Source organism: Papilio machaon, chromosome 28, assembly GCF_912999745.1.
Source record: "Papilio machaon chromosome 28, ilPapMach1.1, whole genome shotgun sequence".
NCBI classification, from domain to species: domain Eukaryota; kingdom Metazoa; phylum Arthropoda; class Insecta; order Lepidoptera; family Papilionidae; genus Papilio; species Papilio machaon.
The window spans coordinates 2236274-2263472 of NC_060013.1; the positions used below are offsets into that span (position 1 = coordinate 2236274).

Below are 27199 nucleotides of genomic sequence, written 5' to 3' on the forward strand. Positions count from 1 at the left end.
ACACACTTCATTTATTTATAGGGAAATTTGGATAAATATGAAGTACGTAATTGTATGACATAAACTTCAAGAAAATCGAGTACCGAGTGAACTCCTTAAATTTTTAGTATAAAATTATAAAAGCCATTTTTTTTAATCGCACTATCGTATAATAAAATAATAATTAAAACGTGAACATTGCAGATCGTCGTGCGTTTTAAATAATTTCCGTTGGCTCAGCCGTGACTACTTTAGCCAAATGATAGCGTATTTGAAATAAGCACTTAGAATAGAAGTTAGGCACAAATTATACCTTATCAGACTAATTTTATCTGACCCGATGGGAATGCGTGAAACTAAATTAACACTTACAGAATATCAATATTAACATTTTAACAGGGGTAGTTCGGCAACAACAATATTTGTTGGGTGCAAGAATGGGCTCTTGGAATGGAAAGAAGAAATGGCAAGTATCGCTCATTTCAATACAACCACTACACAGAAGACAAGCGTGAAGTGGAAGCAATTCCGCGTTTCGTCTGATGAGTGTGTTTGCTGGTGGTCTAATATTAGTTTACTTTTCGTTCCCACTATAGGAAAGAATGGGAAGGAAAAAAGGATTTGACGGAGGTGGGGATGCTTAGGAAGGAAAATATTCTTTCCTGTGGGTTCCCTCTTCCGTCGATTATATATAGGTAATACATCTGCAAGTACGGACGTCTATATGAGTAGAGATCGTATCGTTTTTTCGGCGAATTCGTACTTCGCATATAAGTACTTTTAGAGGGTGAAAAAAAAAACACACGCAATTTTAATGAGAGTTTTATTGAGTACTAGCTTTTACCAGCGACTCCGTCGGCGCGGAATAAAAAAAAAAATGCACACAAGATAAAAAGTTCCTATGTCCGTTTCCTGGTTCTAAGCTACCTGTCCATCAATTTTCAGCTAAATCAGTTCGACCGATCTTGAGTTATAAATAGTGTAACTAACACGACTTTCTTTTATATATATATAGATTAATAAACAAAAATAATCTTTACTTATTCACTTTTTAAACTAATCTTAGAAGCATTACCACGTTTATATTACCACGGTAATACTTAGACCCTTTTTTCACTAGTTCAATCAAGTTGACTAGAAAGTCGATCAGGTTTAACAATACTGTAGTGGAAAAGGTACAAAACCTTTTCCACTACAGTCACTAAGCGAAATTGTTCGAAAAGAAATATTTTATGACATTATTCGAGAGTAAAGATTTTGCTTTGCAATTTCTCCTCATTCATAGCGTCTAACAGCCAGCTGTAGAGGTAAGGTACATTAGAGTATATTCCTGGTACATTCTTCTTCCCGCAACCAACGCCAGAAGACACCAAGCCGATGATTGCGTAGCGCACCACTGTTCCGTTCTGTAAACAAATTTATAAGACTTTATTTCTAAGCCTTGACTTGTAATTTATTTTATAAAACGTGACTTTTAAAACTTTTAAGCCATGGACTATCAAACTTGACTTATAACCCAAAACTTTAGATTATAAACTAAACTGATGATGATGAGGGGTAGATCAGTTGGGAAGAGATGGATGGATTGCGTGAATGATGACTTGATTACAAAGGGAATAACTGAAATGACGAACAGAAAGATCTGGATGACGAAAACATGGGCCCACATATAGAGTGGAATAAGATTAGAGAGATGATTTGAATATAACTTACTCCGATGTTGCAGACGAGTGGGGAACCACCATCCCCCTTGCAGGTATCAACCCCCGCTATCCCACCGGCGCAGATGTGGCTCGGGTGCAGCAGGAACCGGGAGCCGAGCCTTGTGTTGCGCAGCGTGTGCTGGCATTGGTCGGAATCGAGCAATGGTAGTTGAATCTGTTGAAGATTTGGTGATGAAAATGATGGTGATACAATACTGTGGACTTGTACTACCTAAACACTTGTAAATTAACAATATATCTATCTATACATATATATGTATTCATAAAATTGTAGTGTCTGTATGTAATATCGAAAAAAAATATTTCGTACACAACACGTAAACGTGTTGCGTAGCTGATTATGAAAAACCTGTTTTGAAACGTTTTGTCTGTTTGTATGTCTTTTTTTATAAGAGAAGGTAGAAGAATTTTATACGAACAGCGGGAACACCAAGGTGTTCATCGACGCCCATAGACATCTGCAATACCAGAGGAATCGCAGATGCGTTGCCGGCCTTTGAGATGATGATACGCTCGCTTATTGAAGAACCCTAAGTCGTAGCGGTTTGGAAATACCGCCGAGGACAGACCATTCCACAACTCGGCGGTAGAAAGCTACGCGAAAACCGCACGGTTGTGTATTGCCAGCAATCGAGATGGTGTGGATGGAACTTGGCGGTCTGTCGGGTCGTCCGATGACGGAACTCGGCGGCAGGAATTGTTCCAAACAACTCTTCTGAGCACTCCCAGTGGTAGATACGGTAAAAAATGCAGAGGGAACTAACGTCCCTCCGCAACGCCAGAGTGTCGAGCAGATCAGTAAGAACTCGGTCATTGACGATTCGAATCGCTCTCCGTTGTATGCGGTCAAATGGAAGTCTGTCCGCAAGGCCGCGTTTGTTCCGGGTAATCTTCGGAACGGCTGGACAGATTTTGACGGGAAGATAGCTGATCTCACTGGAACTTTAAAGGCTCCTGTTTCTTTAAATTTTGCGCTGACGAAGTCGCGTGCATCCGCTAGTTGTGAAAAAATTTAGACTTAGACGTACCTTTTTTAAGATAGTGGCATATTTCCCAGTTGCCGCTTTACCCCAGCCCATGGTGTAACATTGCGTGCCCAGTGGGGGCAGCACCTTGCCCACGCAGGCTATGCCCATGTGTGGGGCATCGTTGAAGTTGAAAGATTCCTTCAAAACCAGCAATGCGATATTGTTGTACGCTTGTACTGAAATTAAAAGTTAACATCAGATTAGGAACTTCAAAACTTACGACCTGTATTTTTTATTTTCTTTAGATGCCGTTGATTTTAAATATCATTGTAAAGATGATTTAATTACCTTGAATTTATATTGGACTAGAGTAAAGTACAATACAAATTTATTATTAGTTGTTGTCTGCGACACCGTCTGCGTGGAATTGAAAAAAAAAACATAATAAGTAGCCTATGTGTTCTTCCAAATAATGATCTACATCTGTGCCAAATTTCATTGAGATCCGTTGAGTTGTTCTGATGATACCTTCAAACAAACATCCATCCATCCATCCATACATCCAAATATTCTAATTTATAATATTAGTATTCGGTTTTCACATGGGAGCCCTAAGACATGCGTGAACCGCATGCGTGGTGGGAGAGATAGGTAATCTCTCGCACCGCGCATGTCGCGGACGCACTTCTGTAGCCCAAACAATTGAACCGATTTTGACGAGTAAGGTGTCATTCGATTCCCTGACTGTCATGGGTAAATTAAGTTTTTTTGTTTTTTTTTAATTAACAAATAGTTTTATTTGATTACTTACGATCGAAGAAATCTTCGTGTTGTATAATCTTTTCAACCTGTCGTTCTTGTGTCAAGTAATTCTCGTCCGTGTTAGATGTGTCCCATTCGCCAGCTCGACATTTAACCTGTAAAAACGATTGTTAAAAAAAAATTCGGCACAATATTCATCCATACATCTCTAACAGCCGTCATATCTGAATATTATTTATTATTTATTTATTTATTCAAGACACAACATATATATAATACACATACAATTTATCAATTAAATAGTAATAGACCTTATACATATGTAAATATTGGTGTACATAACGTTTACGATAGTATTCATTCAAGTAGTAGTTTAACTATCTATGTAATTATTATGCCAGTTATCGAGAAATTGAGGAGCAGAAGGTTAGCGTGGTTTGGACATGTTATGCGGAGGGATGATGTTCATATAAACAAAAAAGTAATGAGATTGAATGTGAATGGCTATAACGGTAGAGAAAGACCAAATAAAGTATGGATGGATTGTGTGAAAGACGATATACGTAAGAAGGGGGTAAATTCAGATATGACGGCTGATAGAGATGTATGGAGGAGTAGTACATACTGTGGTTGATGATGATATTTATGTAATTATTCTATTGATGAAGCATAGAGTAATTAGTTGTAATAATTTTTGAAAGAGTTAAAGTTAATACCAAAAAGATCTATATTATTTGTAGTGTTCTGTTCAACTAGTCTTTTAAATCCTGTTCAGAGGTGAATGTTGGCCGAGGTTTGTCCTACCCCTAGGGACGTGAAAAAGCTTTTTCGCACCGCGTGATTATAGAATTCATACCAAAATTCTTCGGGTCATATAATTGTGGGATGCACTAATTGTTGTTGCGATTACATTTGGAATTGTTTTTCAGTTTTGTTATTTAAAAAATAGAAAATACGGATACAGGGAGATTCGAAATTTCGAGTGTTTTTTTTTTTTAAGTATAATAATTATATTATTTACATTTGATTATTTTTTCTAGATAATATTTAAATTTTGAAAAATTAATAATAACTACTGTTAGAGACAAAAATCAACACTGTGCCGGTGTATCGGCGCAGCACTAGACATGTCAAATATCAACGCTTACGTCGCCTCACTACAGCTATCTGTCACTTGGTTTTGGGAACTTTAGCGCGCAATACGCTCGAGATGATCTTGACTAATAATTCTCTAAAAGTTCAGAAGAGGGATATTACCCAAACTCACAAAGTGATTTTGTTGCATAAAAGAATCGTATTGTTTACCGGAGAGTAAGATTTTTAAATTTGTAAGGATATTGAGAACTTCGAGTAAATGGTAAACTTAAAACGCACACCAGCGTGAAAATCTTCATATTTGGTGAGATTGTTCTATGTTTCTAATTATCTGTACCAAATTATTTACTGATTTCTTAATTTGGTGATTTCTAAAACATCTTAAAACATTTTCCTAAAGTCTGTAATCATACAATCATAAAGTCATATTACGAAAAATTGTTTTATTAACAGACCATGAAAAGACCATTGGTTTGAAAACACAAAATCGAGATTTGTTGTGTTTATTTCTATTTTAATGTTTGATTTAAAGGTTTGTTTTTATGGTTTGTCAAGACACAAAAGGTGTGTGTAAAATATTTAAATAAAGTGCCTTTCATTTTAAAACAAGGTATGATTTATGTTGAGACACAAAAGTGGTGTGTAAAATGATATGAATCATACATTTTAATATTAAGATTATAATTTGGTTAAAAGATAAAAGCTTTGTGTAGAATATTTAAATATTCTGTTGGCTTTAAGACAGTACTTTTAAAGACTACAAGTTATGTTATAATTTAACAGGATAATTAAAAATACTTTTCTGTATTTTAAGACACACAAAGAGGAATAAAGAGAAAAGACAGTCAAATTGAGGTATTAAAGGAGTTGGTACAAAAACTAAAATACAAGTCAGTGGTGTATTATGTGGAATATAATTTTAAAGTTGTGACAAATATGCATGAAAAGATGTTACAATGCAATTGCATGGCAAAGATAACTTTGCCAAAATATGAATGGAGGACCCCATGTATTCATTATGTCAGTTGATGACAAATTTAATTCAAGTGTTTCCATTTGTTAAGAACAGTAGTAGTAGTTCAGACTAGGGAACATGCCAATTGAGTTAAACCAAAGGCCATTATAAGCTGCCGGATGTCCTGGCATGGATACTTATTAAATTTGTACTGCGGTAAGATCAAACCAACATTTATTATATTTTTAGTGTTGATGTTTAATAAGACAAGATCAGGTTTTTCAATTAATTTAAAGAATTTTCCTAACAACTGAAATTGAGAATATAGATCAGTTTATTAGTGAGGGTCTGGTAAAGCAGAGTTGTGATAAAATTAAAGCCATTACCTGAGTCAGATGGATATCATTATATCTTAAGTCATTGATGTCCTTTCTAAGTTCAGTTTATTTTAATTTGTGTGTCACCAGGATACTTCTGAATTAAAACTTGATTTTATTGTTTGGTATGTCATGACATGCTTGCCCTACATGGTCATGTGATGAATGTTATAGATCCATAAAGATACTTGGTGTTTGAGATGACAAGAGAAATCGTGTAGATCGAGTTACCGCCTAAGGGTCCGAACCTGCGCATATCGCGAGAAGCGCGCGATTGAAGCGCGTGTGGAGAGCAGCGCGCCATTGAAGCGCGTGTCGCGAGCAGCGCGCGATTGAAGCGCGTGTCGCGAGCAGCGCGCCATTGAAGCGCGTGTCGAGAGCAGCGCGCGATTGAAGCGCGTGTGGAGAGCAGCGCGCCATTGAAGCGCGTGTCGAGAGCAGCGCGCCATTGAAGCGCGTGTCGCGAGCAGCGCGCCATTGAAGCGCGTGTCGCGAGCAGCGCGCCATTGAAGCGCGTGTCGAGAGCAGCGCGCCATTGAAGCGCGTGTCGCGAGCAGCGCGCCATTGAAGCGCGTGTCGAGATCAGCGCGTTTGTGAAAGTGCCTGTCTACAATCAGTGCGCCTGAGCGGTGCCTGTCTACAATCAGCGCGCCTGAGCGGTGCCTGTCTACAATCAGCGCGCCTGAGCGGTGCCTGTCTACAATCAGCGCGCCTGAGCGGTGCCTGTCTACAATCAGCGCGCCTGAGCGGTGCCTGTCTACAATCAGCGCGCCTGAGCGGTGCCTGTCTACAATCAGCGCGCCTGAGCGGTGCCTGTCTACAATCAGCGCGCCTGAGCGGTGCCTGTTTACAATCAGCGCACCAGTGAAACGCGTGTGGTGAGCAGTGCGCTTGTAAAGTGCCTGTCGTTAGCAGTGGCGCTTGTGGAGCGCCTGTCGCGAGCAACGGCGCTTGTGGAGCACCCGTCGCGAGTAGTACGCTCGTGAAGTGCCTGTCGCGAGCAGGCCGAGGCCGCGAACCTGTGGAGAGTCTTGATGTATAGATGTCATGGAGTACAGGGTGCGCGGAATGCCAGGTATTTGACATGGTAGTAAAAATAATAATAATGAAAACTTTTATTTCAGACACATGATTGATAAAAGAAAATCAAAGATTGCCTATGGGGCGTATGTTTAGCCTCAGGGCGTATATGTTGCCTCCGGGCGTATGTTTTGCCTATGGGGCGTATGATTAATAAAACTTTTATTTCAGACACATGATTGATAAAAGAAAATCAAAGATTGCCTATGGGGCGTATGTTTAGCCTCCGGGCGTATGTTTAATAACAATTATTATTAGTTTTATTTCAGATACATGGTTGATACAAAATGTGCTATATGTTTTGCCTACGGGGCTAAGTTGTGCCTACGGGGCTAAGTTGTGCCTACGGGGCTATATGTTTGCCTACGGGGCTATATGTTTGCCTCCGGGCTGTGTTTTGCCTACGGGGCTATATGTTTTGCCTACGGGGCTAAGTTGTGCCTACGGGGCTATATGTTTTGCCTACGGGGCTATATGTTTTGCCTACGGGGCTATATGTTTTGCCTACGGGGCTAAGTTGTGCCTACGGGGCTATATGTTTGCCTACGGGGCTATATGTTTTGCCTACGGGGCTGTATGTTTGCCTACGGGGCTATATGTTTGCCTACGGGGCTATATTTTCTGCCTACGGGGCTGATTTGCTTTTAGGTCCTTTTTCTTGGAGGTGTTCTGGCTTTTCATGGCGCTTGGGACAGCGTGTAAAACGATGCAGCAAGGATCAATACTCCTTCGAGGACGAAGGAAATGCAGGATGGCCGAACTGTTAGAGACAAAAATCAACACTGTGCCGGTGTATCGGCGCAGCACTAGACATGTCAAATATCAACGCTTACGTCGCCTCACTACAGCTATCTGTCACTTGGTTTTGGGAACTTTAGCGCGCAATACGCTCGAGATGATCTTGACTAATAATTCTCTAAAACTACTAATCTTAGTAATATTATAAATGCGAATGTTTAGATGGATGTTTGTTAGAAGCTATCTCCGGAACGGCTCAACGGATCTTGTTGAAATTTAACACAGATGTAGAACACAGTCTGGTAGAAAACACATGCTACTGATTTTTTTTTTTTTGTGTAGTTTAATTTGTAATGAATTAACTGACTTCACTCTCGATGTAACGTGCCACTTTATGTGCCGCGGTAAGCACAACTTTGGGATGTATAATAGATCCACCTCCAATATAATCATCCTGTGACCACGCCTGATCCGGTGCTGTGGATCTGAAAGTGAAATATAATAATTAAAGGTGTGTCTACACTAGACGAGCCAAGCGCAAGCCGAGCTGCTCTACTCGCGGTGTAAAGTGTGAATGTACAACGAGCGTACAATCACTCTCCTCGAATATAGTTATTTGCTATGTGAGCACGATGCAAATCCCTTTGTGTGTGCCTGCTCTGTACCTGCTCGACTGTGCTCTGCGTACTTGAATCAACAGTAGGCGGAGCACAGTCGAGCACGAGCAAGCGTACGATCGAAGACAGAAAGTTGATACACACTAAACGAATTTGGCTCGGCTCGTGCTCGGCTTGTCTAACGTAGAGTGAGCTTGTTTCGCCGGGGATTCTTATCGCAAATAAAAAGTAACTTTATTTGATTGAAACAAGGTTTAATTTAACTTTGCTCGTCGCTTCTTATCGAAAACACGCTTAAAAAGACATAAAATTAAACCTTGAAGCTCAATCGTACTATTAGAATCTCCGCCGAGGTCTGTTCCTAGCCCCTAACTGGGTCTAAGACCCCTGTAATGACTCAAACCCCCGTCGAATTTGCGCACGCTCTTTTTATTGCACTATAACAGTGACTATATTTAAAAATGCACTCTTGGAATTCAATAAAGGTCTTAATTAATATTGAATCATATTTTTCTCTATTACTATCAATAATGAACCAAATAAAAGAAAATCTTTACTAAAAAATGTCTCGGTTATTATTATTATTACGAGTGTTATCACTAAGTAAAGATAGTTGGATTATTTTTCGGCCGATACACTTGCATAAAATTTAAAACTTACAAGCAGTTTTGTTACAACGCCCTCTATTATACGTTTGCAAAACTGTTTAATACAAAGTAGAGGCGTGAAGTGGAAGAATTCCACGTTTCGTCCGATGATTGTGGTGCTGGAGGCCTAATTATAGTCCTCTTTCCTTTCCCATCCTTTTCTTATAACAAAGCATGGGAAGGAGTAATGGATTTGACGGAGGAAGGAATGCATAGGTAGGGGAAATGTTCTCTTTCTGTGGGTCCCCTCCTCCATCAACTAGATAATAAAAAAATACCTTAGCAGAGCCACCATCCACGGGAATTCTCCATATTCAGCTTCCCCTACTAATGTAGGCTTTGTCTTCAATTCCACTGCACCTGGATTGCTGAACCCACACTGCGGCATTTTCTTTACAGTTTTACTTCCTGCAATCTCTTCCCGTAAGCAGCAGATGTCGAGAATGTTAGGACAGGACTGCGTCCTAGAGACAGGAATTGGGTTAGCTAGGAGATAAATACATGATTCTTTTACTTACTTTGTATGGAAGGTGCAAAAAATGATTTTTTCACCCTCTAAACCAGTGTTTCCCAACCTTTTTGGATCCATGTACAATTTTTCAGGATGAACATGACTATTGCCCACTTATAAATTTTGTTTGGAAATTATCTCGAGGCCTAAATTTACAATGTTAGAGAAATAATTAAATACTACTTTTGGCTGACTAGATCAATTTCATATAAAATTTTTAAACACGAAAACACATATAAATAGTTTAAATGCAACGGATTTTTGTCTCTAAAACGTTTTTATGTACTTTTTAGCACTGGCTATCATTGTAAGGATATAGCCTTAAGTTTTTAAATCTCCGAATTGCCCCCCCTCTAAATCCAAATGTCCCCCAGGTGGGGCGTACGCGTACGAGACACTGCTTTAAACGATGGTTAAGATTATCAAATTGCTATTGCCTTTCTTAGATCGGTTTAATTTAAAAACAAACAGTTAAATATATCCAAAATAAGCTAAAATCCGTGATAGATCTCTAAGTCCGTACATCACCGTCAAAAAAGTGTAACGATTTTTAATTAAAAAAAATAAATAAAAACATTAAAATTTATAACACAAAATCATATGAATAATACTGCATACGGCAAACGTCAACAGCAACAGCGAAAGCTTTACTTTGCATTATTTATTAATACCGCGAAGTTATGCTGTCAGCGGTTGCAGCATGTGCCGTTTAAGTCCCACGAAATCTTATGCATTTCGACTGTAGTTACATAATATATCTTACTAATATTATAATGATGGAAAGTTAAAGATGATAATATATGTTTGAAGGTATCTCCGGAACGGCTCAACGGATCTTGATGAAATTTAGCTTAGATGTAGAACCATAGTCTGGGAGAACACGTGTTCGTATCAACGACCATGGCTAGAGCAGAGCCTGCGCATAGTACCGGAGGATTGCACAGCAACGATAAAAATATGTAGGGCATACGTGATATGTGGCAAGAAGTCTAAAAGATTGGGGCGCACGTAACACACACACGTAGGTACACCTATGTAGATCGTGTAAATGCTCATGCTTGGTCAGACATCTAAGAACATATATAAGGCGAAATACATATCAAATAAATCTCTTCCGTTTACCAGCATTAGGTGGTTTTTTCCCCGTGCTCCGCATTAGGGGTGCACCGTTGATTATTGCCAGTGCACCTCCCGTGCGAGTCGTTCTGTATTGTATATATCCGCAGTCAGTTCTTTACCCGGGGCTGATTTGGGATGTACAACACTTAAGTTACTAATTTTTTTTTATTCCGCGCGGTCGGAGTCGTGGGCGACTGCTAGTTTTATATATGTCTCTATTCTATCAATAGTAAGAATTAAACATTTACTATTATACACATCATACATACAAAACAAACAATGTGTCAATACAACTGTCACACTTACCTGAGATCTATGGTCGCTCCGGGGTCAACAACATTGGTCTCGAAGTTACACTGAAAATTTGGCACACATACCCCGACCTTGCCGTCCGACGTTAAACATGTAGGACCTGGAATTTAGTACTTTATAAGATTACAAGATGTTGCCCACGACTCCATCCGCGGTGTATTAATAAAAATTAATTAGCATTATATGTTCTTCCAGACTATGGCCTTTTTTTCAGAGGGGAATGCTTTATGCATACTCCACGGCCCGGTAGGGACGCGGTAGATACGTGAGATTCTCGCATCGGGACAGGACCAGGGGCAAAATTTGCTTTCGTCCGCGATCCCGTCTACCGAGCTACCTTGGCAGCTGACGCAGGTTAGGCTTAGGTTTTTAGGTTAGGCTCGAGCTAACTCTCGGGGGGAAAGCCGCCCTCGATGGCGTTTCAATAAAAAAACTTTCTAGATTTTCAATAAAAAGATATGTCTTTACATTACATTACATCTATCTATATATATAAAAGAAAGTTGTGTTAGTTACACCATTTATAACTCAAGAACGGCTGAATCGATTTGACTGAAAATTGGTGGGCAGGTAGCTTAGAACCAGGAAACGGACATAGGATAATTTTTACCCCGTTTTCTATTTTTTATTCCGCGCGGACGGAGTCGTGGGTAAAAGCTAGTACATTATAAATGCGAATATTCAGATGGATGGATGGATGTTTCTTTGAAGGTATCACCGGAACCACTCAGCTGATCTTGATGAAATTTGCCACAGATGTAGAGCACAGTCTGAAAGAACACATAGACTTATTCCTTGTTTTTTTTTTTAATTCCGCGCGGACGGAGTCGCTGGCGACAGCTAGTCTATTATAAGTCAAACTAAAATATCATAGCCCACTAGCGCCCTCTCATTTAATTTTCTATTCCAATGTAAGTTTTATATATTTTCTGACGGAAGTAACTGCGATGCAAGCGCCTCACTTACCAATCCAGATAACTTTGTCACACTATAGTTGCATAGACAAGGTTATTCGCGCCATTTTGCTATTTCAATCGTATGATGGATTCTGAAATATACCTCAAAAGCTAATTGGGACTTATCTGTTTATTAATACGTACCTAGAGTATTAACATCAGGACCTGAACCATCAATGACGGTTTGCGTCAAAACATAACCGTTTCCCGCCAGAACGATCAACATGAACAAACCAGCAGGAAAGTACCTGTGCATACAAAATCAATAATAACAAAACACGTATGTATCAATCTTACTAATGTTTATATGGATGTTTGTTTGAAGGTATCTTCGAAACGGCTTTATGGATCTTGATGAAATTTGGCACAGATGTAGAACACATAGGCTACTTATTACATTTTTTTTTTAATTTCGTGCGGACGAAATCGCGGGTGACAGTTAGTAATACATATTGTTATTTCTGTTGTTCTGTTTTAGTAGTAGTTAATTGCCAATAAGGTCAGTCGAAAACAAAATGTGCACGAGAACATACATTAAATCACATTATTACTTGAAACGCTTTGTCTGTATGGATATAGTTATATAGTTTTTACAAGTACAAATACTTGATTGATAACTGTCTTTTGCCCGCGATTTTGTATGCGCGGAATAAAAGAAGCCTATGTCATTCGTGGATAGTGTAGCTTGCCAATAGTGAAAGAATTTTTCAATTCAGTTCAGTAGTTTTGGAGCTTATTTAATACAAACGAACATGCAATCAAATCTTTCCTCGTTATGTTAGTAGGTATAGATAAATTACAGGACTTAAAAATAAATAGTCCATTGAATATTAATAAAATGATCTTACAGTGAATATCTTACTAATATTATAAACTAGCTTTTACCCGCGACTCCGTTCTCGCGGAATAAAAAAAAATGCACACAAGATAAAAAAGTTCCTATGTCCGTCTCCCAGTTCTAAGCTACCTCCCCATCAATTTTTAGCTAAATCAGTTCGACCGATCTTGAGTTATAAATAGTGTAACTAACACGACTTTCGTTTTTATATATAGAGATGCGAATGTTTAGATGGATGAATGCATGGATGTTAGAACGTATCTTCAAAAAAAACTTAACGGATCTCGATGAAATTTGGCATAGATATTGAACATCGTCTGGAAGAACACATAGGCTACTTAAGTTTTTTTTAATTCCGAGTAGACGGAGTCGCGGTCGACAGCTAAAAATAATAATTACGTGTATTGAATTTAAAACATACCTCATTTTGGTTTTTCTGCTCGTGTTTATTTTAACGCTGCTACACACAGCTCGTCGTATCTTGACCACGATTATAAAGTTCAAATATAAGGAAAATAAAACATGATATCAAGTTCATAGGCGTGTGTAAATCATTACTGAATCGGTTTCAAAGTTCAGGTCACACACAATAGAACCATTGAGCTGCGGCTCAACAACGAAATTTGTAGCTCGCGGCTCATCGCGATATACTGTCTAAAATTATGTGAGCTGAAGGCGAGCTGTCAGGTGACTCGCAGTTCGCAGCTCGATACGATCGTAACTCAATGCAGGTACAAATTGAGCTGAAATGCGAACTCATGGGAAACGTGAGCTGATTTGCAGGTCATCTGTTTTAAATGTGTTACCCATGACTATTTATAACAGGTTAGATGATAAACAGTGTTGCCAATTATAAATTATATGATTGTTTTCTACCATTCTATCATTTTTATTTAAAAATCTACCCATTTTTTCTTTTAATTTTGAATATTAGACATTTTTTTTAGAATTGTTAGTGCGTACTAGAAAACACACAATGATGTAGCCATCTTTCGTATGTACTAGGCATTTGTCAATGACCTCTATAGCTATTCGAAGGACAGTGAACTGCTTGGAAATGACAGCTTTAGCTTAAAAACCTCTGTTGATGATAATTGTGACTAATTCTATCTTCTTTTATACGCACCGCTTGACCTTCACTTGACCTTCATCGACAATGGCGAAAATAAAATTGGCACAAAATATAATTGACACTTATAGCTTATCCAATGGAATAGGAGGAAGGATAACATTTAAACAAAAAATTAATATGCTTCCCACTTTGAATCGAATGACGACCAGCAAACTGTTATAAGAGTCAATTTCACTTGCGGGTAGGAAATAATCGTCCTCGACTGTAAGAGATAAGGTAGTTTTAAAGAATCAAATGCTAATCTTATTGGTAAATATATCCAGTTTGGGTTTTTTCCCTTTTTGTTACGCAAACATTCACAACGGTTTTTACCAGTTGGTAAATCCGGATCATATGCTCTTACATTTTTTTCAAATGTTCGTATTTTATAATATTGGGTAAATTTTATCATGTGAGATAAGGTAAGAGGTAAGGTAAGATAAGGTAAGTTAAGGTAAGAAAGAACATAGGAAATACCTAAAATTATTTAGCCTTAGAAGAAAGATTTAAAGTAATGGATTACTGTGGGGTTTTTCATATCAAAAACTACTTTTAAAACATATTTTTATGTATATTTTGTCAAAGATTGGAGCAGGGATGATGATGATGATAGACGATTGAAACAGAGATGTGTGTGTGTGTGTGTGTTTATTGTTTTATTCAGCTAGAGTTAATACTTTCCACACGATTTCTCTGGACTGTTTTTTCTCAGAGCTTTAAAAATAAATTCAGAGTTGCCAGTCATCACTGATCTCACTTTCGGTGATGAAGGTTCATCATTGACGGACACGTCACGGAAGATATTATCATTTTAAAAAAACATCGTTTAAAGTTTATTTAAATTTTTTGTACGGTTCTCAAAAGATACCCTTCATTGAAGATGTATTCATATATATTAAAAACTAGTTGTCGTCCGCGTCTCCGTCCGCGCGGAATTGAAAATTAACCTAATAAGTAGCCTATATATTCTTCCATACTATTTTCTACATCTATGTCAAATTTCATCGAGATCCATTGAGCCGTTCTGGAGATACTTACGTCCATCCATCTATCCAAATTTTCGCATTTATAATATTAGTATTAGTAAGAAGTACCTACAAATCTGGATCAAGTATAAAAAACAAAAAAAATAAACAGTGTATGTTTCGCCTGTTTTAATATATTAAGTAATGCGACTTCATTAACGCAGGAAAATGTAGTCTTTAATGTATCTATCAGCTACCTTCCAGGCAAAGCCTCGTCAAAATCAAACCAGCCGTTTCGGAGATGTGCCGAAATAGGTGCGGCCTTCGGACGTACAGGCAAATTTTTTTTTTCATTACAAGCAAAATAAATAAACCATGTTCGCGAAATATGACTTTTTTTTCGATAATACATTCAGACATTTCAATCTTATATACATATAAAATTCTCGTGTCACGGGGTTCGAACTTGAACTCCTCTGAAACGGCTTGACCGATTCTCATGAAATTTTGTGAGCATATTCAGTAGGTCTGAGAATCGGACAACATCTATTTTTCATTTTTTTTTTTAACTGCGCGCGGACGGAGTCGCGGGCGACAGCTAGTTTTAATATAAATAGATTGAAGTAATAATTTAATTAAATAATTTATTGAGATATTTTAATATACTCGTAATAAAGAAACAATAAAGATTTTAAACAATATATTTAATTATAAAAGTGTTTATACATCAAATGCTCAATTTTTCAGATAGTGTACACCTTTGGGTCGTATCCCATTCCAGCGATTTTATCGTCTATCCAGTTGCGTAGATTGGACACGTCTACATAGACCCCTGGTGTGCCATCCTCACCACATCCAACCCCCCATGCCACTATACCACTCTGCATGTAACGGTCCGTTTCATACTGTAAGAAAAATAAAAAAATTAATAAATTTTTTTTTTTTTTTTTTTTTATTATTTTTTTTTTTTGTGACTGAGTAGTCACTGTTTGCCTTGAAGAGGCATTTACAGTTTCACCGGGCTTGAGGTGGCCGGGCGCAGATGGCGCTTAGCCTAAACCTCGTTTATGAGTAACTGGGCTCGAGGGCTCCCTCAGGAGCCTCGGCTCGGGCTGTTACTTCGTTATTATTACCGGATTGGTAAAAAAAAACTTACTGACTAACTCACTATGACTATACCCGGTGTGTGTATGAAGACGAAAAGTATAACTCCATAAAATCTATTAAATCTAAATATAACTTAGTATTGTTGAATTTGAATGGTTGACTTTTTTTAGTTGAGTTGCCTGACTTTAGTTGAATTGGTATAAAGTAGTTCGGTGGGCTAAGTGTGTGTTTAGTTGGATAACCGTTGGTTTATGAGACCAATATCTTCATTTAAAACATATTGTTATCTCTGTTTTGTCAAAGATAATGAAAAAACGTTGACTTGACTTAGTGTAGTTGAGTTGAATTAATATAGTTGACTTGACTTAGTGTAGTTGTATTGACTTAATATAGTTGAGTTTACCTAAAAAAGTTGAGTTGACTTAATATTGTTGATTTGACTTAATATAGTTGAGTTGACGTAGTGTAGTCGTATAGACTTGTTACCTGTATAGGACATGAGAGAGGTGCACCACCGTCGCCCTTGCAAGTATCCTTGCCTGGTTCACCGCCAGCACACATGAAAGACGTGTGCAACTCAAAGAAGTGACCTAGTCGAGTCGCACGGAGTTTCTCTTGGCAAACGTCTCGTGCGACTACCGGTACTTCAACCTGTAAAGTTCATTGTTATACTGATATGAGCAATGACACTGGAAAAGCAAAAGAAAGTTATTAAAAAAAATGTGATTTTGTGAAAAGAAATTTGTGGTAGTTATTTTTAGATGTATGTGTTGAAATATATAATCATAATAAAATGCGAATGTTTGGATGGATGGCTGGATGTTTGTTATTACGGATCTTGATGAAATTTGGTATAGACGTAGAACATAGTTTGGAAGAATACAAAAGCTACTATCTCTTGTTATATTCCTGGCGAACAGAATTACAAGCAAAATGTAGTCGTATTATAAAGAGGACTACCTTTTTAAGTATAACTTGATAACGTCCCTCTTTCCCGAATTTGTCTTTGCCCCAGCCGGTTGCGAAGCATCTTGTACCAGCGGGAACACGCTCACGAGGCGGAGGTAAACAAGCCACACCAACGTTAGGAGCCAAGTCCAGTGGCGTCGATAAGAAGAGCAGCGCGATATCGTAGAACAAGTTACCTAAAAGAATAGATCATCACTGTCCTTCTCCCTCTCAAGTAGGGTAAATGTACCAGTTTTTGGTTCACCAGATCGATCTGTCGTTTCAGTCGTCACTTATTAATAGTATGCTTACCCTTATTGAAGTCTTTATGTACTTCAATCTTGGCAACATCCCGATCTTGGTACGGATATATCTCCTTAGTGGTCTGCGTGTCCCATTCTCCAGCGCGGGCTCTCAAAGCCTTCGCCCCCGCGACGTAATGTGCCGCTGTTAGCACCACACTGGGATGAATGAGGGAGCCACCGCCGACGTACACGTTGAGTTTTTGACCATCAGGTTCGTTCTCATTGACGGGCTCGATCCTGGGATCAATGTAGTCAGAACTTCACATTATATTAATTTGTTACTTTCATACAGGGTGTATGGACAAATTAAAGAACATCTTTTATAGAAGGGCAAACGAGTCATGGATGATCTAAAATTATTTGAATTGACATAACGTCAGAGGAACCGCAGATGCATTTTCAAAATGTATACTTACTTCAGAACAGCAACCGTCCAAGGAAATTCTCCGAATTTAGACTCTCCATCTTTATCACCAGTGATACGAAAGCCAACGCCATCTGGATTACGCCAACCGCAACCTTGACGCTATAAAAAAACAAATATTAAAACCATATTCGAACTTTATTGCGGCTCGCCGAAACCTAAACCTTGTTCCAATCTAAACACTTAACCATAGATAAACTGCGCAATACGCTAAAATTCATATCTTCATATCAATGGAGAGAAAAACTACCTTTTCCTCACTATAGATGTCCACTATCAAGAGTGATAGTAGCTCTAAATATACCACAGATATACAAAAAATACTTTTTTTACATACAACTCTGTGGACTATAGTGATAAAAACGATTTCAGTTAAAATTCATTGAAAAAATTATACATGTGGAAAGTGAAGTTTCTTTATTTATTTAATATCGGCGTTGTATCGAAAATAAGTTAAAAAGTGTACGCAGCGTCACGTACGAAATTACCAAGCCGCAATAAAGTTTGGATCGCACTATATCTCTAAACCGGAGAACCTACCCATCGAATATTTCACACATTAAAAAAAATAGATTTATACTTAAGATGTAGTGTTTCATACAAGTTTGAAGTCTAATTGATAGTCGTATTTCCAAATGTCATTTACTATTATAGATTACAACAATGACGGAATTTATCCTAACAAAAGACCTCCGCCTTCTTTCCGCCTCATTTTTGTGCATCCAGACTACATAGATATCTATAGGTTTATGACTATCTATGGTTGGTTAGTTATTCTGTTTCCCTCAACTCAACGACTATTATCATGCGTGATGACGTCAAATATTATTTTATTACTAGTTGTCGCCCGCGACCCCGTCCGCGCGGAATTAAAAAAAAATATGACCAGAGTATGTTCTATATGTATGTCAAATTTCAGCGAGATCCCTTGCACCGTTCTGGAGATACCTTCAAACAAACATCCATCCATCTAAACATTCGCATTTATAATATTTAAGATATTCAAACAATAACGTCGGTGGTACAGGGGTTAAGCACTTGTCTTGCAATCTGCAGGTCCTGGGTTCAAATCGCGCCATGTACCAATGTGTTTTTCGAACATATCCGACGTTCGTACGGTGAGATTCCCTGGAGAAAAAGACGGCGACACGGCTCGCCACCCGTCACGTTTCGTCTCCCGAAATGGCGAAAAGTGGACTGCGGAGATTCATTTGGCCACACCAAATGGAGGTCTGATCTCTGCCTACCCTTCTGGTTAACAGACGTGAGTTCATCAAATAAAATTCTATTAAAAATTCCCAGTAACAAGTTGCTATAAGGAAAATTTTAGTGATAAATACATAGAAGTTGTAGAAAACGAGGTTGCGCGTGAGGTCACACGTCAAGGTCAAATGACCAACTCTAAACAGGTTTTATTGTTAAAATTAACACGTTTTGCATATTTTATTTTATATTAATTAATAAATAAGCCCATGTATAAATTCTAACGAGAATTAATCCGTAGTAATATAGGTATATGTTCTGCTATTTTATGTGATGTTTTACATTGGTTCATTGCGAGAATTTACATATCATTATTAAGATATAAAAATATTTAAAAAAGACTGACTTATGCCTAACAGTTAGACGATATCTTTAAAATATATGTAAATTCCACTTCTAATATGCCAGCATTGAAACGTATTGCAGCGTTTGCATGTTGATCGATGTATTAGATTAATCTAATATATAAAATTCTCGTGTCGCGGTGCTTGTGGTTAAACTCCTCAGAAACGGCTTGACTGATTCTCATGAAATTTTGTGAGCATATTGAGTAGATCTGAGAATCGGCCAACATCTATTTTTCATACCCCTATAAAGTTTTTTTTAACGGAGGAATTTTTGACGGAGTTGCGGGCAACAGCTAGTATTGTTATACGATTGTTACATTTTATACTCTAAATAACAACTGAAGCGATTTCGACAAGTGAGATGTCACTCGATATATTCCTTTTTTTTTTGTTTGTTTTAACCAAGTAGTGTATTTCGCTGAATTAACTACCGATGTTAATAATCTTACTGGCTATATTGTAAAATGCCAGTTAATGAAAAATTGTTAATTTATTTATTATATAAATTGTTGACATTTGATTGTCTAATTCGATCGTAAATTCACGATGTTTATTATCGTTCGGTGACTTTTTTATGAACATCAAATGTATTGAAATTGAGAAAAAAAAATCTTAGAATCACCGAACATATTGACATTGACATGAATTGAGCAAATAATATTGAAATATTTGAATGTTGACACGGAGCTTGTTTCACGAAAATGTCATATGAATTTTAGTTTATTTTCCTCATATTAACAACTAGCTGTCGCCTGTGATTCCGTCCGCGCAGAATAAAAACATCTTATTAAGCATATGTGTTCTTCCAGACTATGTTCTACATCTGTACAAAATTTCATCAAGATCCGTTGAGCCGTTACGGAGATACCTTCAAACAAACATCCATCCAAACATACTCGTACATCAAAAATTTTCGCATAATATTAGTAAATATAATTTTTTTTTTATTAGTTACAACAATTAATTAAAACAACTACTTGATATTATTTTAGTTTTTTAACAGTTCGAAATTTTCTATAATGACCAATTTGTGAATTTGACTGCAACATTTATCATTGTATGTCTCCACGACCGTATCGAAACCTTTGACCTTAGCATTGTATAAACAGAGGATAAACCTAATAACATTACGTCAGCTAGCAACTAGAGTCCGACAAAGTTATCTGACCCGGTGGACATATGTGGTATTAAATAACAATAGCTCATTAGCCCATGTCAATATCAATGACAGAAAATCCTTGTCGGACTGTAGCTGTCATGTCATGTGTGGCCGTCAACTAATCGCGATGTCAGCTCCATTCCCCGTACTAGATAACTTTGTCGTAACTATATTGGGTAATATTTTGATCGATAAGGACGTAGCCATATGTGTTAAGCTGTCATATGTTGACTCAATAATTTCCAAAACCGATTGTGAATTTGGTTTTGATCGGAAATTAATACAGCGTGATGAATAAGTTGAAAAGATATGGACATATAAGAAGAGATGATGATCACGTAAACAAGAAAGTAAAGATCAAACGATAGCTGCAATTGAAAAGGAAGACCAGTATTTTGTGAAAGAGGATATCTTATCTAACTAATATTATAAATGCGACTGTTTAGATGGATGGATAGATGTTTGAATGTATCTCAAGAATGGCTTAACGGATCTTGCTGAAATTTGGCATAGATGTAGAACATAGTGTGAGAACACATAGGCTGCTAATTAAGTTTTTTTAATTCCGGGCGGACGGAGCCCCGGGCGACAGCTAGTGCGTAATAAAATGAAGAGTACTGCACAGGCTATACGTAGGGAAAAAGGAAGAAGATTGGATATAATATAAGCGGTTTTTAACCTGTGGTTGTGTGTCTGGGGGTGGTGTTATAGGGTTGTTTTCATTCCTCGTGTCAGGAGTAAGGCAACAAGTGTCCATGTAGTCAGCGCAAGGTCCATCTCGTACACTGGAATTATAATATATTAATATTAGTAACTGTTGCGCTATCTTTATTATTTCAAAGATAATGGGGTGGTACAGGGAAGTGGACTAGAAATTATTCTCCAGCACGAACACTCAATAGATGTAACGCGGAATTACTTCGCAATAGAGACGTGTCTTTTGTTTGGTGTTGCACAGAGCGGTATAATTATGCAGCAGCGGCATGCTGCGGACTATCATTGTAAATGTTTTGATTTTGCTGAGTTTTTTGTAACATACCGTATATTGATGATAATATTTTTGTAACATACCGTATATCTATGAGGCCAATACCGTCAGTGATGACAGAGTTATTCGAGTTGCAAAGGTAATACCGCACGCACTCGCCGACGCGACCGTCGTCCATCTTGCAACTCTTGTCCACAGCTTGAATAATATTTTTTAATTAAATATACAACAAAACCGTTTGGATATACATTTATGACACTCGGGAGAAGAATACCAATCGAATGACACCTAACTCGTCAACATCGATTCAGTAATTTAGGCTATAGGTAGTCACACATTCACTGAATAACTTATTAAGATGTGTTAACATGTTCTATGTCACCACATGACATTAGATGGGATCTTAGTAAAGCGCTTCTTTATTTATTAAAATAAAAAGCTGATAATGGACTTCCTTTGAGTCCATGTAAGCGCCGGCGAAGGTGTACGATGGTGTGAAAGCAAAGCAGCGGGAGGTTCATCAACAGCAGTATAATTTTTAAAGGTACTTAAAAAATAGTTTCTCTGATATTAATCTTACGTTTTACGATTCCTGGAACTAAGGTAGACGGCTGTATCGACTTTGCCGTGGTGGGCTCGCCAAAGATCTGCTTGATGACTGCGTCCAGGTCTCCGGAGCCATCCTGAGCCCCACAAAGGGTCAGCAGACATATAGATACGAGCAGCCGTAACATCTGAACATACAAAATATTATACATCAATACAGTCATAGATGTATAACTTACTAGCTTTTGCCCGCGACTCCGTTCGCGGGGAATTGAAAAATACTTTATAAGTAGCCTATCTATGTGTTCTTCCGGACTATGTTCCACATCTGTGCCAAATTCCATCAAGATCCCGGAGGTACGTTCTAACAAACATCCATCATTCAATCGGAACTTTCGCATTTATAGTGCATTTATAATATAATACTATTAGTAAGATAGATGGAGTGTTACGTACAAGTTTTTCGTCTAATTGAGAGTCTATTTTCAACATATCCTTTTATATTTTAATTGTTAACTGAGGAAATCACAGACGTGAACCGTTGAGTTGCGGCTCAATAACTAAGTTGGTAGCTCATGGTACAACGCGATATAATATAGCTATGCGAGCCGAAAAACCACGAGCAACCCGGCGCAGAGTATCAAATACCACCCGCCGTTTGTTAAAACAGATCACGCGCTTTATAATTTCACTTCATAATGCCCGGTGACTCGCAGCTCGTAGTTCTAAACACGACTTATACCTGTACAAATTGACCTATCCTGCGAGCCGGTTCACAGATCTGCAGGTCAACAATTGAGTCACCCATGTCTAATTGTCAAAGTTCCCGATAGTCCACGACTCGATCTGAACCGAGGTTTACGTTATCATGCATTTAAAATATGAATCTTAAATCGATTAAAACCGTGAAATTACTAAACAGTTTAACATAATTTTAGTAAATTAAATTATGGCTCAACGGATATTGATGGAATTTGTCATAGATGTAGAGCATAGTGTGGCAGAACACATAGGCTACTAATTATGTTTTTTTTTAAACCGCGCGGACGAAGTCGCGGGCGACATTTAGTTTTATTACATTTATTTATTTATCCATCCTGTATCTTTAACTGACAAAATCATCTCGTCTACAAAACAAGTTTTTTTAAATGCCATTCAACATAAAAACAAAATAATTTATTGGATAGAATTCGTATAAGGATAAAAGATCAAAAACCTTTGTTATTTATGAAATAAAACGAGACTATTTGGCGGGAAGACGACTTTTTACAACTACCATATTTTGTTGTATCGAAGTCCTAATACATTTTAGGCAATAACTACTTAGCATTTAATTTACATCTTTTCGTTTTTGACAATAACTTAGTACATTCAATGCGCTCCAAATAAGAATTATATGTTTACAATTTCGACAAAATTTAAACATTTCCGATCAAAACGGAAATGAAATTGCTTTCGGAAGAAGATTACAATTTGCCGATTTGCCCGCCCGATGTAAATGTTTGTAAGTAACGTTTCAGTATAGATTGATCCATCACAAAATTGAACAGTGGTATAGCTATCAACAAACATCTGTAGAAAGATTGGTCGACTAACCCGGTGAACCGCTACGAATACACGGGCGAGAATTAGAAGTAATACCACGTTTCTTCCGAGTGTGGTGCCGGAGGCCGTATTTTAGTCCCCTTTCCCTTCCCATCCTTTTCTTATATGGAAAATATTGGAAGGATGAAGAAGGGACCACTTAGAAGGGGAAATATCCTTTTTCTGTGCGTTCCTTCTTTTGTCGATTTAAGTTAGGCAACTCATGTACAAATGCGGATGTTTAGGGCCAGAAGTAATAGCGCTATTAACGCGGAATCTGTGAATCTATGAGATCGAGATGAGGAAAATAGCTGTTTATCTATTGTCAAAGAGCCTGTATTGATATATATTGTCATCTCTATTATTTGCATTGAAATAATGAAGGCAACAAAATGCTTTACTACAAGTTTGTACAACAAACGCTGTGGATTTCACAGTAATGCCTTCAAGGTCATAGTTGTATGAATATACTGGACTATACAATTAATGAAATTGTGTCTGTGTGTATATAAAAATATATATAAAAATATCATCATCGCGCACATGATGTATTTGTGTTCCTTATAACGAAAAACCAGTTTTTAAATTTTCTATCCGTCTCTTTGCAAGGCCATGTTTGTTCTGGGTAATCTCCGAAATGTGTGGACTGATTTGGACAGGACCTTTACTGAAAGGTAGCTTATTACGGGAATAGTATAGGTTACTTTTTAATTTCACGAAACAAAGTCAAGGGAAAAAGCTTGTAGAATAATAAGATTAATTTTTTACCTGTGGCTTTTGCCCGCAACTTCGTGTGCACGTATTAAAAAAAAACTTTGTAGTTAGTTAGTTAGTTAGTAGTAGGGGCTCAGTTTTCCGCAACTCCACGACAAGCGCGTATTTTGCGTGAAGGCAGGCTGTAGGTTACTCCAGCCAGCCCAGCTCGCCAAAGAACCCCAGCAGTCCCTTAATGTTGCTGGTGATCTCTGGCGGCGACCTCGGCGGACCGAGGTACTAAAACTTTGTAACTATAATCAATAAAACATTAAGAAAATGCATGTTATGTATGATGATTGTAGACGGGTAATTCCCCATATAATATTATAAGTTTTTTCTTTTATTAATGTTCATAATTATGTATACTACGAATCATTGACATTGTTAGCCTGTCCTTCCCTATTCGTAGTGTCGGCACAGTACACTTCCGTGTATGGATCTGAAACGGTGAGAGGCGCTGGTATCGCGGTTTGTTCTTTCAGATTATATGTAAACCTATTACATGACAGCTACATGACAAGGATCTTGTGACACTTGTGACGTTGACAGGGGGACGCTAATGAGCTGTCATAATTTAGTTTGACTTATGTTGACCGGGTCAGATATCTTTGTCTGTCTATACAGACTATGTTTGCCAAAATTTCATCAAGATCCATTGAGCCGTTCCAGAGGTACTTTCAAACAAACGTCCATGCATCAATCCATCTAAACATTCGCATTTATAATATTAATACTAAATAAGATAGAACTAAAACGATAGAAGCGTGTCACTTACCGGTCCAGATAAACTTGTTGCACTATAATTAGCACATCTTGTCAACAAGTTATCGATGTATTGTATTATATATATAAATGTCGTGTCACAATGTTTGTCCTCAATGGACTCCTAAACCACTTAACCGATTATAATAAAATTCGCACACCATGTGCAGTTCGATCCAACTTGAGAGATAGGTTAGTTTAAATCTCAAATTATAGTCGCAATTTTTATTTTATTGCTAATTATTTGTCTGTTATTATTTGACAGTCACAATTATCTGTTAACTCCAAATGATTCTAACAGATGTCGATAACTTTCGACTGGGTTGAGTAAGTAATCAATAGATGGCGCTGCTATGGTAAATCTACGAACGTGTCATATAAGCTACATTTATTTTTATCTATTTTTCATACCCCAATTAAGTTTTTTTTAACTGCGCGCGGACGGAGTCGCGGGCGACAGCTAGTTGTATTGTAAATTAAATGACCACGGACATGGGATGAGAAATTAATGTCCTTTATTACAGATTTATCTACCCTACCTTATTTATTAAAGGTTTTATTTGTTACGCATTATATCGAGTCATTTGATTGGATCCATTAGCAAATAGGTCACCGAAAGTTATCGAAATTATGATAAAACCGAGTCTCTTTGTACATAACTAACCCTCTCTATTTATTTACTTATTAAAAAAAGATAGGTAAGATTTATTTAATACTAACTGTCGCCCATACTTCGTCAGCGGGGAATTAATTTGTAGCCTATGTGTCCTTCCAGACTATGTTCTACATATGTGCCAAATTTCATCAAGATCAGTTGAGACGTTGCGAAGATACCTTCAAACAAACATCTAAACATTCGCATTTATCATACTAACAAGATTAAGGTCATTGACATAAGTATAGTACAAGATTTTAATTCGCGTCCCACTCCTTGTTTTTTTAAATGAGAATGTAAGGGATGACTATATGTGAGACCTATAGTAATATAACACGTATATATGTATTGCTTTGGCAAGTATACGACATTGAATTGTGAGAGTCAATTGCGCTATAATGGGTAGGATATAAACGTCCTCGACTGTATTACTAAGTAATAACAATGCTTTTCTCACGTCCTTAACTGTTTTAACATCAGCAAGGTGCAATCATTTTCTTTAACGTGATTTATTTCATTAAAATATATTTTAAATTACCTAAAAACCACAAATTACAATCACAATCTTACTAATGTTATAAATGCGAATGTTTAGATGTATGGATGGATGTTTGTTTGAAGATATCTCCAGAACGGCTGAACGAATCTTGATGAAATTTGGCACAGAAGTAGAACATAGTCTGGAAGAACACATAGGTTACTTATTAAGTTTTTTTTCTAATTCCGCTTGGACGGAGTCACGGGCGACTTCTAAAACTTCTTCTTTTTAGTAGATTCTTTTAGTAGATTCTTTTTAGTAGACTTCTTTTAGTAGATAATAAAAATGACATGCATTCGTAAATTAGAAAACATAAATAATTACATACCTTTAAATATTTTTTTCCTAAATTCTATTTATAAATCTCAAACACAACACACACATAAAATGTTTTTTATTATTATTGATTACTACGTCTAATAATAACGTAAGTAACGTAAATAAGTCCTCCACGTCCGCCTTCTACCGTAGAGACGCTCGACTGACGCCGGCCATTTAATTTGCACTTTGTCATATCAACAAATCAAGTCTTGTATAGATAGACAAACTTATCTGACCCGGTGGATATAAGTGAAATTAAATTATAAAAGCGTGTTAGCACCCTGCCAACAAAAGTGTCACAAAATCCCTACCGTAGTATATTTGTCTTGCCAAAACATGTTTTGTATGTCTTTTTCTGTGTTTAAGTAAGTTTTATATATTTTCTCGCAGATCTAACCGCGATAATACCAATTACCGGGCCAGATAAGTTTGTCGCAGTATACAGCTTGTTCGCTGCCGGCCATTTTGTTTACGTCATAGATGTTAAATATTCGTTAATGACCTTTTCATTTTTATTACAAAGCTCCTAATCGATAAAACAAGATTTGATTTCGAATTTAAATCATCTTTGTAAGACTTTGAAGAATAATTTGTTATGCGCATGTTTCTTTTTTTCCCCCCATGATCCCTTGACGTGTGTAATCAGAGACTTTGATTTAATTATTTTACGGTTTTTATTATATTACAGTTTGGGTTTATTAAAATGTCTCTATTCTATTATCTCTAGTCTATTTAAATATTT

General features: G+C 37.3%; 2 protein-coding genes across 3 annotated transcripts; both read right to left on the reverse strand.

Moving 5' to 3' along the window:
• Nucleotides 1-1172: 1172 nt before the first annotated feature.
• On the reverse strand, nt 1173-13218 carry LOC106713120 (phenoloxidase-activating factor 2-like). Its single transcript, XM_045684981.1, has 9 exons — nt 13100-13218; nt 11985-12088; nt 10879-10984; nt 9221-9406; nt 8046-8163; nt 3483-3588; nt 2732-2907; nt 1693-1857; nt 1173-1385 (listed from the first exon to the last, which is right to left on the reverse strand). Exons 1-9 carry the CDS (start codon nt 13102-13104, stop codon nt 1218-1220), a joined length of 1134 nt encoding a protein of 377 aa, XP_045540937.1. The 5' UTR covers nt 13105-13218; the 3' UTR covers nt 1173-1217.
• Nucleotides 13219-15476: 2258 nt separating this feature from the next.
• On the reverse strand, nt 15477-26594 carry LOC106712948 (phenoloxidase-activating factor 2). Of its 2 annotated transcripts, none has more exons than XM_014505639.2 (9): nt 26465-26594; nt 21876-22029; nt 21379-21493; nt 20987-21092; nt 17531-17640; nt 17122-17372; nt 16822-17006; nt 16348-16512; nt 15477-15659 (listed from the first exon to the last, which is right to left on the reverse strand). In XM_014505639.2, exons 2-9 carry the CDS (start codon nt 22027-22029, stop codon nt 15498-15500), a joined length of 1248 nt encoding a protein of 415 aa, XP_014361125.2. In that variant the 5' UTR covers nt 26465-26594; the 3' UTR covers nt 15477-15497. The 2 variants fall into 2 exon arrangements, with proteins under 2 accessions (XP_014361125.2, XP_014361133.2); XM_014505647.2 differs by having other exon boundaries at nt 17122-17351; nt 26465-26593.
• Nucleotides 26595-27199: the final 605 nt, after the last annotated feature.